Here is a 14,220-nt window from a genome sequence, read left to right on the forward strand (position 1 = left end):
TTCTGTCCGTTGCTCGACTGAAAAACATTTATAATTTATTTTATATAATGCCAAAAATAGATCCTTGTCATTTGATGTTCTATTGATTTCGAAACAAGAGAGAATTCTTGTGTTGATGGGGATAATGGTTTGTATGTGAGAATGTAGTTCTTTTATTCATGTCTCTTGCATTTGAAAAAAAAAAAAACCTCTCACAAACAGGAAAGATTCATCACACAGACAATTGTCGAGTTTGGATCGAATTTTCTTCTTTTTATCTCAGTTTTTGTGTAGAAAACAACGTGTACAAAGACGATAATATGCTGAGTTTTAACTCAGCATGTTTATTTGACAGGGAGTATAACTATCACAATGCACAAAATGGCGTATGGCGCACGACGAAATTGACGTCCATGTGATTACTTCGGGTTTGGTGTGATCATGGTGATAGATTCCGAAAGTGGCTTCTAAATAATGATGACACATTTGGCTATCGATTCTAGAGACAAATTTGCATTGTGCGGATGAAAGTGAAGGATAATGGGAAAATGCCATCCATACGTTAAAAACTCTAATCGAGAAAAGTCCTGTTGCTGGCCATACTAAAAATCGATGAAAAAATATCAATTGTTTGTCCGATAAAAGGTATAACAATATTTCATCATAAATGTATCAAGGAAGTTGACCAGCCGTCTTTTTTTCTCTTTTGACCTGAAAGTGTCAATCGTGAATCAGAAATTGAGTTGTGTCATTCAAACATTTCTTTCTCGAAATCTAAAACTGGTTGTGTCTCAGCAGTTTTTCTGTACGTATTAAAGTAATGCCACAAAGTATGAAATTAACGTAATTCCTATATACACAATATTTATTTCTCAGCAAGATATTTGTACAAATGTACATTAATGACACGTTTGATCTCATTCGTATTAAACATTTCCCACCCTCTCAGGTTATTAGCATTTACTTTCAATTTTCCTTTTGAGCTACTTTTTAACCCAGTCACTGAGCCAGTAGGCTTGTCCAAGATTTTCTAGGTGGTCCATAAAGTCTCACTGGTTCTCAGTAGACCGGTTTCAATTACACGTGGTGCCATCCTTGTAATCTTCGAAAGCCCTCTGCCATTCCACCATGTCGTCCTTCCAGTCATCATAGCTTTCCCGCCATTCTTTCTCGTTCTCGTCCATGTCGCCTGATTATTAGAATGAAATCGTTGATAGAGTTAGAGTATTATTATTATGTAAAGTAAAAATTGGGACAATTATAAAAAAAAAAATAGTAAATATTATCCCCCCAAAAAAGAATTTCAATGAATAACAACGTTCCAAAAACGGTGGCAATCTCATCCACGATATTGCACTCAAAATTTTAAAATGTTACTAAAGCATCACATTATACTAGAAGCGTGGATTGCACGCAGGTTAAAATCTACTTTGAGGGGATTGCCGGACCAGTTGAAAGTTCAATTTTTTCGATTTCAAAGTTTATTTCATTTTTCGACAAAATATGTTTATGTTTCACTTCCTTTAATAACAGTCTCACAGAGAATAAGGTAAACAGAACATTGTGAAATGAAAAGACAGTACAACAATTGAGGACCCAAAGTAATTATACATTGTATAGTAAAAAGAAACAGAAGTGATCGAAGTGAAGTACATGTATACCGTTGCTTAGTGCGAAAAATGGAGGGACCCACTAAAAAGACAGAGCTTGTAGAATGTGGGCCCCTCTGGAAAAGAACATCGATGGAAAGATAAATTAAAGCATCGTAAATACAAAAAAAAAAGGAAGAGGAAGAAGTCTGGACGCCCACTGAAAATTAGATAAACAGATAAATACACTTTCATAGACGCGAACAAACATGAAACAAGACTAGGCAACAAAACAACTACTGAAGAAAAGGCTGTACGGGACAAAACGGGATGGACAAGACTGACAAACAGAAGACAAAATAGCAGACAAAAACGCACAACGGAGACAGCGATCTTCGGCAGAAGCATGCCAAGAGAAACAGATGATAGTTGTGGGGGAAAAAGTAATATTTTAACGCCTGAAAAAAAGACAAGGAAATAGAGTCTTGAAAGTTAGTCTTGAAAGAAAACGTAAAATATGACAAGCATAACAGTGAAAATCAATTGGTCAAAATGGGATTACAGGTAAGGAAGTGGTGAAATTTTGTTATTCGAAGTTAATTTTCGAAAAAAATCGTTAATTTTTGGAAAACGGTTCTTAGTCAGTATATGACAAATGCCGAAGCCTCACAATTTCGTGTTTGTGTGAGAAAATAACCCAAATTTAAGTAATCTTTTGTAAAAGTGAAAATCATAATGCTTTTCCTGGACGAAAAATATCAAAGTAATGATCAGTCAGATAAATGACTGTCAAGAACTATTTCGTGAAAATAAGCGGACCATCACAATTTCATAACTTCCTTAATTTTCATCCAATTTAGATCAAATTTTCGTTGTTCCACTTAGAACACTACTTTTTTTTTCAGACATCCCGTTCAACTGATGTGGAATTTCATTATTAGTGATCAGGAAGAGAAGGACGTAGAAAATAGGGAGTGACATGGAGATTTCAGTTCAGTTCATTTTTTTTCCATGATACAAAAACCCAAAAGGTATTATAGTATTCAGACAGAGAAAAAAATTCATAACATTAAGTGGATGTAAACGAAGACATGCATGAAGACATAAAATTAATTTAATTACATGTAAATCAAATGTTCCTTTTACAGGTAGATAGAATACAAAATTGCTTAATTTCATGACTTTTTGTAAAAAATATTGTACTTAATTTCTCTTGCATTTCTATTATAAAAAGATTGCAATTACAAATCAGAACTTGGTGCAGGAACTTTCAAGAAAAGAAAAGTTGTTTGATTGGATGACCGCCATTACAAAATGCATTCATAACAGGTTAATCAACGTAAAAAAAAAATCATGGAAATCAAGAACTCACTCGTAAAGCTAATGAGAGTAGGCATGTAGTGATTCCAGAAGCGACATCCCCTCGCTCTAGCGGCTCTTCCCACTCCCAGCTCGAGGGATAGCTCTTTGTGACTGAGCTCAGGGATGGTGTAGAGAGGCCAGAAATCTTCCCCGTCTCCTCGGGGAGCGTCCTCGCTGGGTCTGCTGGGATCTCTGCGTTCAGTTATACGACAAAGAATCATGAGTCGTATTCATTTTATTTTGAGTGCAGTTTGTCAAGAAAGGAATTCGAAATTAATACTTTTCATCATTGAGACCATTATTTTAAGTTACTTATTTTGAAAGTTTATGTACAAATCATAACTCGTGTTCGTCTTCTATATGAAAATACACCTATGTCGTAAACTTACATGGATTAATGTATAGGACCATACGTAGCTAATAACAAAGAGCAAAATTGGGGGCCACATGTGCTTATGTACCTTTTTCTTCATTCATTCCTCTTCTACTTTTGGTCAATTCCTTGCGGTTCCCTGTGACATGACGGTTCAATACTTCTTGTCCAGAATGGACGCAGGACTTCAAGTTTGTAACTATGCCAACGGCTGAAATTTGCACACTGCACGCACAATTTACGTCCGCGTCCGTATAATCGAAAGCTCTCTATTAACCCTCCCATGACGGCCGATTACATACAGGATCTAGATAATTACAAAGTAGAAACGCTGGTGTGGTTCTGATTGGATGAACTTTTTTTTTCATTAATTTTAGCACAACACCTGCCACTCGGTGATACCTATAAAGACATTGGGACTTGGTTATTTCACTAAATTCTCTCCAGGGAGCCAATCTTTTCATTCCGCTTCTTTATGACCACTACAGTTAAATGATTACAAATATGATAGGAGATCCATGTATACTCAATTTAGACCGAGTTTAGAAATTCCAAGTTCAACCACCAACTCCTTTAAGAGCCCATCTCACTGGAGGAAGCTTTGAAACAACTGCCGCCACTCGTGTGACTGAAAAGACTAAGATTAAATGGCTTGCCCTCTCACTTATAAGGCGACTCATAGACCGATTTCGACACATCTCCAAACGAGATAACTACTTATTCGCCCGGACGTCGCAGAGACGCCTATCCACAACGCACCCCGACATCTCTGAGACGTCTTCTCAGTAGCGGAGACGTATTCGAGATATCCCTGGTAGGTCACCAATGGGTATCCGCAAGGTCGCTGAGACGTCTCGGAGAACTAGAGGACAAACTTAGTCTCCGTGACTTGGCCACATCGAGGGAGACGTCGCGGAGATGTCTCCAAGACCATCTACATCATGGATACTGATAAAAGTCTGAAAAAGTCGACTATGTTTGACACTTTTGCGATTCCCTGGAGACCACGCTAGTCCCAAGGATACGTCGCGGAGAGGTCAAAGAGACGTCTCGGCCACCCACCACTTTGCCACCAGCGAGACTTGAGTCGCCAGTATGCCGCCGCCTAGTCTCCAAGCCAATGAAATACCTATTTTAGCCTACTTCTCATCTTAAACCCCCACCTGTTGAGTGAAAAATAATGCGCTTGACAAGTCACCATTAATTGAATTTGTATGTGTGAGTTACTGTTTTACTCATCAATATACGGAGACAAACATAATGCAAATTGAATTATTACTTGAGAAAAAATGAAATTGGGGAGATATGAACAAAAGCTTACCCTGACTTTGCAAAGTTTGTCCAGAATTCCATGAACTTAACGGAGAGGGCGTTTTCTTCTGCGGTCATATTGTGTGCCTTGATGTTGTACAGCTCGTCTATAAAGGGCATCCCAAAGACAAAAGTCAAGTCTTCTGCATGGCCTGCTCCGAGCCACGGAGTGGAGGGGTAGATATCTCCATATTGAAGATTGCTCCTAGTAATGAGTACGTCATGAAAAGAAGTTGATATATTACAATGGATTAAAAGAATGATCCGCAATGACGGCGATTGATAAAAGGTCAGAAACAGCACATAAAGGTAATAGTCAATTTACACGGTGATTATGTCGACATCTAGAAGAAAAAATATGTAAATGATACCGCGTTAACATTGGAAAACTTTCAAAAATACATGAAAAATACATATTTTGAAGTATTTTTACCATTATATACACAAGAAAATAGTAATTCCCTATCAATCAATGTGGCATAACTTTTGAACAAATAGGTTTTTAAGTAGTATCGCGGGGGTATTGACCGACTTCTTTGTGAAAATAAGAGTAAGCCGCTGAGTCAAGCATAAGTGAATACACATTAAAGAGAAAATTGTCACTTTTGAAATTTCACAAGAGTCTTATTAGTGGTCTGTGAAACATTCTATTTCTGGTGAATGTGTAAGTGTTGTTGTTCTTTTATCATCTGTTGTTAGACCACCTTATAAATGCCATTATTATTGATAGTACATTAATGTATCTATTGTTCCACCTTTGTATTGTGATCATTCTACCACAACACGACCACTCGCTCTTGTGTTTCAATACAAGATCAATATCTTCTGTTAATAAACTAAATTGGTTTTGCAGTTACAGAAGGGTTGAACATGGCCAGTTTCCCCTAAATTTGTTAACAATTATCGTCCTTTGCTATCAAAAATAATGCAGGAAGGTACAATGAGGACACACACACACAAATCAGCCAACACGTTTTGACAAGAAAAGTATGAACTGGACAGCGTACTTAGTTGGCTCGTGGGTCATGAAATATTTGTATACCGTCCCTCCAGCGTTTGCGTGTTTTCTGATTACGTAGTCCGTTGGGGCAGCGAAATCGAAGTCGGTACCCACATCGACCAGGGATGGAAAGTAATCCGCGCCCGGGTCGTCGGCGATGGTCCAGTCAATGTACTCCTGGTTGATGGAGTCCCCAAGGATATCATCGTTAAACCCGAAACTCCTGTAATAGTTTACGAAGAAGTCGAAGGTTGTACGGTTGATCACAGGCGGGATGGGGCTGCCGACATAATGGGGTAGAAAGGCCAAAGGAATCAAAGTACCCTCGTCTTTGTTGAAACCCGCGAGTAGCGGTACCTTCGCAAAGTCTTCCATCTCGAACAGGTTCTTTGGGATGTCCTCCAGAAAGGTACCGTCAAGAGTAACTGGGTAAGCGCCATCAAGATTATACAACTATATCAATCCATAAAGAGACGAGGGCAAAAGAGACGTAAGAACGAGTGAGACAATAATTTTATTGTGACAAATGACAACACGTTATTGTAGATACCAAGGCCACATTTTGAGGCATCATTTAAATATATAACTGTCTAACAAAGATTGAAGCCATCTTTGCAAAGTTACCACACAGCATTGTTGTAACTTTTTCTTTGCTTCACGTTCTTTTCAATTTTTCCTGCACTTTGAAAGAACGTTTATATTGTTTGTGACGAGCACTTTTTCGAAGAACGTTTACAAGGAAGTCTGGGAAATACTTATATGATAATAATGTTAAAATATAAAAAAGCTAGATGTTTCGTACTCTATATATATTATGAATAATCTTGACGTTTTTCAAACAACGGAATAGGGTTTGGTGTATGAGACATCTATGGCGATTTTGTGCAAATCCTAGCCGCTTGCTTTTGAATTTAATGAAAGTATATCATTCTATTGTAATTTTTAGTACAATCTCCCAAATAATGTTACTCTATGGTAAAATCAATGCATTGTATATCGTACGAAGAGAATACTAGGAAGGAATACTAGGGAGGTAGGAAATGTTTTAATCTATACAATGTTGCAATTCCTTTTTCTATTGAAGGAGATCAACACACTGCTAAAACGTGATTGCACAATGAAAGATGCCTTCGATTGTCGCAGTAAGAATTTTACATAATTATTTGTTTTGTTCTGGAAAAAAACATCATCAGTAATATTTTGTGTTAAATCTACCTTTCTAAGAGTTGTGAAAATGCGTAGCATATTGTGTTTTACTTATTTTCAAAGATAAGCGTTCCATTGAAATTGTATAATGAAACATTTTCAGTTAAAATCCATCATATTTTATAATTAATTATTTCATATACTTTTAGTCAACTATTTTAAGTTCTTGTGTGTAGCAAAATGCTGGTAACAGCAGTAAATAAAATGAACTACATAACCAGAAGAACAGTAGATAATATCTTTCATTTCTTTTTATTTTATTTCCAACAACACAAAATATTTGCATACACATAGTAACACAAAATCAGTACCATATAGTTACAAAGAAAAATGCTGTGAATGATAGTTTATGAAGAAGAGCATTCTGTTTGATAGTATCGAAGGCTTTATTGAAGGTCCATTTACAAAGCAATTGTATAATCTTTTTTTTTAAGAGTTTATCAATTTATCTTACAGTTTAGGAAAAGCAAAATCGGTAGAGAATTTGTTTTCCTGAAGCAAAATTGATTTGGGTTAAAAATTTTCTTCGATGAAATAAAAAAAAAAATCCCAGAATTTTACATAGAGTGTTGCAATAATGATGGATAATGATGGAAAACAGAAATCGGACGATAATTTGTAAGTGTGGAATAGGATCATCCTTATTATAAATTGGAATTCCCTTCGCTAATCTCAATACATCTGGACAATATCAAGTGGAGAGTGATGAGTTGAAATATATTCTAAAGGTGAAACTTTTTTACCATACTTTACCTCATTGGCTTTCATCCTTAGTTCGTCAGCATCTTGGAGTTTGAGGCAGGCAACCAAAACTTCGGAGGTGGACGTATCGCACCCGAAGGCGACCCCCAACTCTCGGGACAGCCTCTTTTCCCTCTCTGGATCGTGCTTAAAGGCCCAAGGACTTAATGCACTGCCGCTCTGTTTCAGTAATAGAGGTACAAATAAACTTTAAGAAAAACAGTTCACATGATTCATCTGACTCTTAGCCTCACTTTTGTATCAATGGAACAGGAACAGAAACTTTGATTAAGCTGATACACTGTTGTTGGCATCTCACATGATTCTTATCTGAATACGTAACGCCCTCATGTTGCACACTGTCATTATTGCTATTTTATTTCTAGTAAACATTCATTTACGCATAAAGACACATATTATACTCACACGTATGCGCACATACAAATAAAACACACACACGCACACAAACACATAACATGTATGTGTATTTATTGCTTCTTTGAGGAAAATAATCTAATCGACTGATTATGCCTTATTGCCTAATACCTATAATTATTGGTGGTCAATGAGATAGACATAGCCTGATTGGTGTAACAAAGGCTGTTAAAATGCTGTTGCGACCAACAGCACTCACCTGTAAGATCGCTTTATTGAAGAAACCCCGGCTGAGCTTGGAAAGGAGGTGGAAACTGACGCTCGCCGACCCGGCGCTTTCCCCGAAAATCGTGATGTCATCTTTGTCACCATCAAAGGCTTGAAAAGGGTTAAAGAGTAAAGGTGATTGTTCATGACTGATGTACTGAGGCCTTGGTGAGTGTACATGCGCGCGGGTTTCGGGGTAGTGATTCATAGCATCGGTTTGAAATACAAAGCCACTTCATTTTCACATTTGTTTTGTTACATGGAATAAAAATCATACAAACCAAGGGGGGTGGCAGACCACCTAAATGATTAATCACTGGTCATGAATAAAAGCTGTTTCTGAAATTACTTGCTCAAGGGAAATTCTTTTCCCAACAAAGAGATAGCTAATTTGCAGGATGAAGTGTAAAGTATAAGCTCCGTACAATTCTAATGATTCTGGACAAAGACCATCATCATGACCGGCCACTAATGCCTGCGAGTTGGATATCCTGCACACTTTTCTTTCCCGAGACACAGAAGTTAACTTTCCGCTTTCCAATAAAGAGAAATATAAAATATTAGTATTTTCCTTCCTTACTTTTTTATCGTACAATTCAGCAAAGTAGAGGTATTAATTGTTGTTTTTCTTGTATGATTATACACATGGCGACAAAGCGGAGATCTGCGGAATTGACTTGCCATTCATGTTAAGATAGGCCTATTTATTTCGAAAGTCCAATGGGTCAGCTTGCATATAGATGACGTATTGTATTTAAGTGGTTGCAACCTATGAATTTTCCGATTTGCATGGCTTTTCTCTGATGCATAATAATCTAACGAGATGAGACACCTGTCTATCACATCGGATATCTCTTCTTAGTATCATCTCTTTTGGGGTGAATTTTCTTAAACATTAGTCCTTACCTTCGATATTGTTATAAACCCATTCCAGTGCAGCGACCTGATCCAGCATACCATAATTTCCTGGTGCCACATCGTCCTCTGGAGATAGAAAGAGAGAAGAAAAGAAGTGGACATGATGGTGGATATCTGCTTAAATTAACTTAAACCAAACAGCTTGGAATATGTGCTGACAAACATTAGCGTATAGATGTATAATACGACCGTTACCCTTTAGTCAACAGTGACTCGGGAGTGCTGGCAGATCCCTATTGTAGGTAATTTCTTTCCAGCGGATTCAAAAAACTCGTATCAAAGAATCATAATACAACTGATTCTTTTGAGGTTGAAAAAAAAAAAACCACCCAAACAAACATCATACCACTTTGTGGTTATGACAAAAGAAGTTAATAATTTCAAAGTACAAAATATTTGAATAGTTCTGAAAAGCTCACTTTATGTCTTGCTGTTATAAGTCATATTTCAATATTTCTGTCCCCGTCTAAAGACGCTCAATCTTCGAATATCAAACACCTAGAATAAATCACTCCAGACGCTGTGCCCACAATAAGTGGTTTCCCATTTCCCTCCCAGCCAGAAACTGTGACTCTTCACATTTGCATTTCACTTTTCTACCTTTGCAATACTCAATTAACTGGTCATGTTGTATGTGTACAGTAATTGTATATTATGTTCTTTTTATATTATATTATTTTTTTTTTCACAATGTGTGTATCTTGTGATGTACAGTATACTGTATGGGTATGGCCTCTGAGAATAACAGTGTTTGCAGCCACTGACAGAGCTCCCCTACTGAAACAAAACAAATTAATAAATGAATAGATTAATGAATAGACACATGTATTCCTTTCCCCTTTCCCTTCTTTCCAGTGTAACATTCTCTTTGATAATTCCAAAATGTTACCCTTGAATAGTGCAGGCCTTAACCTGATACAACATTATTTGTATTGCATGCATACGTTTAGTATATTGTCATGAGCAATTACTACCGACAAACTGATTCTAATACAAGCTTTATAGTTGTTTTTTTTTTCACAAGCTATGTTTATATCATGCCACGACAGGTCAAACCCTACAGATGACATTTTGTTATTTGACATTCCCGACGGGAAGCAGATTCCCTACGCAACCCCCTTTAAAGGACAAGTCCACCTTTATATACATGTGGATTATGTGAATGCAGCAATATTAGTAGAACACATCAGTGAAATTTTGGGGAAAATCGGACAATCCGTTCAAAAGTTATGAATTTTTAAAGTATCTGCGTAGTCACTGCTGGATGAGAAGACTACTACAGTGTATGATGTCATATGCGTATAACCATATAAAGAAAATAAGAAGAGAATTTCACAAAACTTTACTTTTTGAATAAAGTGCATATTTCTTCGACTTGTTACTGACATAATAGGGTAATATTATTCCCCCTGCTTTCTGAAAAGAGAAGTCAAGTGTTCTTTTGTTATGCGAGAAAAGTGAAAGTATGTTGAATTTTCTTTATCCTTTCTTTATATCGTTGTACTCATGTGACATCACAAGCTATAGTAGTCTTCTCATCCAGCCTTGAGTGAGCAGAAACTTCTAAAATTCATAGCTTTTGAACGGATTGTCCGATTTTCCTCAAACTCTCTATGATGTGTTCTACTAATATTGCTGCATTCACTCAACCCACATGTTTATGGAGGCGAACTTGTCCTTTAATCAACATCTTCCTTTTTACCCCTCGTGAACTCGATATGAAATGGACGTATACCTATTGATTAATAGTGGTAAAGGAAAACCATGAAGAACCAGAATAATATAGACATACTACTTTCCAGTCAGGAAGAAATACTATCACGTTTTATTTCTTATTTCTTATATATCCTGAAACATAATTCGGTGTTTGTTTTTCTATTGTGAGCCGTTTAACGTTAAGGGCTTGCTCAGCTTATTTTGCTGTCTTCACAAGTGATGATAACAGGAAACAATAGCATGGTCAAAGGGTACACTGGTGAATGCAATAATTAGAAATGGGAACAAAAAATACAAGGGATTTATAGGTTCGTATTGAAATCATGATATTTCGGACTATTTGACCGCATGATCCATAAATGATTGGTGCAAAATATAAAGCCTGACTAATTATTGAGTAAAAAAAAAATGGTTAGGGCTAAGCGAAAGAAAAGACAGAAAAAGAAAAAAAAAACAACGTAGACAAATCGCCTCGACAAAGAGCAAAAATAAAAGCAAGTTCATTTAACTTGCTTCATTCCAAAGTTGATAGATACTAACTAGGACCATCGACAAAACACCTTCACAGACAATTCAATTTGAATCAATTTGTTTTACTGGTTTGAAGACAGTGAGAAAAATGTGCAGATACTAAACTTTACCATTCTTAAGTATAATCACGCAAGATATTAACACTCATCCACTTGCTATGTTAGCGCCAAAATACGTCGCCACAGTACGTAAAGGGCATACCTGTTGAAAATTGCGCGAAGACACCTAGACGATAGTTCAGGGTCACGACTATGACGTCACCAACAGTGACTAATGGAATGCCCCAGTATTCATACGTCATGGCCGTTCCACCACTGAAACCTCCCCCATGAATCCACACCATCACAGGAGTGCCAGGTTGCTGCATGATCAAAAAAGTACATGTATATCAGCTGTCACACACGTCTACAATAAAAATGAGCTTTATGGGCATTTTTCACCATTTTCAGCATTAAAGGGACTGTACAGTACTGGCTGAGGTGGGGATTCATGTTTTGAACATTCCTAAGTGAGATAATGAAAAACCTCTTATGAAATATGAAAGAGCATGTAAGAAGGATTCAACGTTTGTTTGATGAAAATTGGTTTTCAAATGGCTGAGATATTCAAAAAAGTGATGATAATGATAAAAGGCGACAGGCTACGCCTTTTATTAGGATCTCTTTGTTTCACCTTGTTTTTGGATATCTCAGCTATTCCAAAACCGATTTTCACCATATAAACTTTTGATACCCCTTAGATGCTCTTTGACATCTCATAGAGTGGTTTCTGAATATCTCGCAAAACGTTAAAAGCTAAATTCTCACCTCAACCAGAACTGTACACACCCTTTAACTTATCGCATTTATCATAGTAACCCGGAGTAGAATTGCCATATCTAATCTATAGTATGTCACGATTTTTCGTTGGTACGTAATCTAGAAGGAAGCGATTAAGAATCAGTAGTTGTTTACAATTTAACAATATTGATACCGAGGCACAAACTATGCTTTTGTTCCCTCATGTTATTATGAAACCCTGATATCATGGAGGAGAATATGGGGGGGGGGGGGATTCAATGTTCATCCGCGCCTTTTTCTAAACACCATGATTTATCTTTCTATTTGTTTTAATTAATAAAAATTAAATGACTATGAATATCATTAGCTTATCCGAATCATGAAAACAAATTGATGGCGGAAATCTACCATGACTGAAAGGCAAAACATTCAAAATCTAAAACACAGATGCTAAAGAAGAAAGGTTGTTTAGACATGTTATACGCACACACAAATCAGTCATAGGTTAATTTCACACCATGTTTTGTTTAAACAGTCCATTAATGATAGAAAGTTCTCATTGTCTCTACATTTTTTGGTTGTCTTTCTTTGTACGAAGATTGCCATAAATATACAGAGTATTGATAACTGGGCCTAATAGCCCACCTGCAGAGTTTGAGTTCCGATTGTGTCTAATTGTTGACTTGTTGATATTATGGAATTGTTATACCGTTTAATACCCCATGTATATCTAACGTGAAAGAAAAAAAAAAGACAAAAGAAAGAAAGACCATACTATCCTATCCTGGTATCGTCCCCAAATGTTGGGAAAGATGGTCTTACTGTGTCCCGTACTTCCCGTCCTTCTCCCGATCCAGTAAAGGCAAAATCTGACTTTTGCAAGTCATTCCTTCTGATACACACACACACACACACACACACACACACACACACACACACACAAATGATGCGTGTATGTGTGTGTGTGTGTGTGTGCTTAATTACCCGTTGACTGGGAGCATAGATGTTCAAGTACAGGCAGTCCTCTGACATATCGGGGTAAAACTCCGCGAGATCTTGAACGCAGGCCGCTGAGAACTCGGTAGCATTCCTTTCGCCTGTCCATGCAGCCTTTGGTTGTGGCGGGGAAAATCGATCGGGCGGCTCGGCAAAGGGCACCCCCTACAAGAGACATAAACGAACAACTTGATCAACGTTCATATCATTTGTGCAGACCACCAAAAAAAAAAGAGTAAATACTATCACACCACATTCTTTCGCTATTTACACTCAACTGCTTTGAATAACTTTACTTTATTTATATAATATTGTCAATTCTTTAATATGTTATAAATATATATATATCGTGCTTTGTAAGAAACGCAAACCTGGAAAAAAGGTAGTTGTCGGTTCGTAATGACTTACCAGAAACACGTCGACATTGCGCGTCTTGTTGATGAACGTGTCTTCGCTGAAGCGGACAGTCTTTCCGACGAGGATTCCCTCATTGACTGTCACTCGAGGATTTTGTGCATCCACAGCCTCGAGGACAGTGACGACTGCCAGGGCAATGAGAAATGTCTTCATTGTAAAACCCTATCCCGGTTCTATTACTACAGTCGTTTTATGGCTGTACCATTCGCATTAGGCAATTATAGTGGGGGCAAGGTCGTGCACGTACAAACTCTAAGAGTTGTGTGTGTGTGTGTGTTTAGTTACCCGTTGACGAGGAGCATAGATGTTCAATTACAGGCAGTCCTCTGACGCATCGGGTGTGTGCATGTAGAGTAAATACTATCACATCGCATTGAAGCAGGGTCAGCTCCGTTCTTCGCTTCAGTAGACAAACGTGACGATTGTTATGCAAAGACGGAGCATTGATCCTTAGAACATATACACCCCTGGGGGGCGCACTTCATGAAGCATTTTGGTCGGATATTTTTCTGACTAAGTGTTACAAGCTACTGAAATCTTTGCATCTGATTGGCTGAGGGCAAATTTGTCCAACAACTTTGTCGGACAAATTGCTTCATGAAATGCTCCCCAGGTCTTTATAAGGCACCGACACACCTTTCCGGATAAGCTACGCGGGCT

The 14,220-nt window shown here is 37.4% G+C and overlaps 1 protein-coding gene across 1 annotated transcript; it reads right to left on the minus strand.

The window, feature by feature from the left end:
- Positions 1 to 326: 326 nt before the first annotated feature.
- Positions 327 to 13,713, minus strand: LOC140235024 (acetylcholinesterase-like). Its single transcript, XM_072315063.1, has 10 exons — positions 13,552 to 13,713; positions 13,132 to 13,308; positions 11,570 to 11,729; positions 9,110 to 9,187; positions 8,196 to 8,314; positions 7,574 to 7,741; positions 5,622 to 6,067; positions 4,625 to 4,819; positions 2,941 to 3,122; positions 327 to 1,168 (listed from the first exon to the last, which is right to left on the minus strand). The coding sequence occupies exons 1-10, from the start codon at positions 13,711 to 13,713 to the stop codon at positions 1,053 to 1,055; spliced, it is 1,803 nt and encodes a 600-aa protein (XP_072171164.1). The 3' UTR covers positions 327 to 1,052.
- Between the last annotated feature and the right edge of the window lie 507 nt (positions 13,714 to 14,220).

The sequence above is a fragment of the Diadema setosum genome, chromosome 11 (genome assembly GCF_964275005.1).
Source record: "Diadema setosum chromosome 11, eeDiaSeto1, whole genome shotgun sequence".
Taxonomy (NCBI): domain Eukaryota; kingdom Metazoa; phylum Echinodermata; class Echinoidea; order Diadematoida; family Diadematidae; genus Diadema; species Diadema setosum.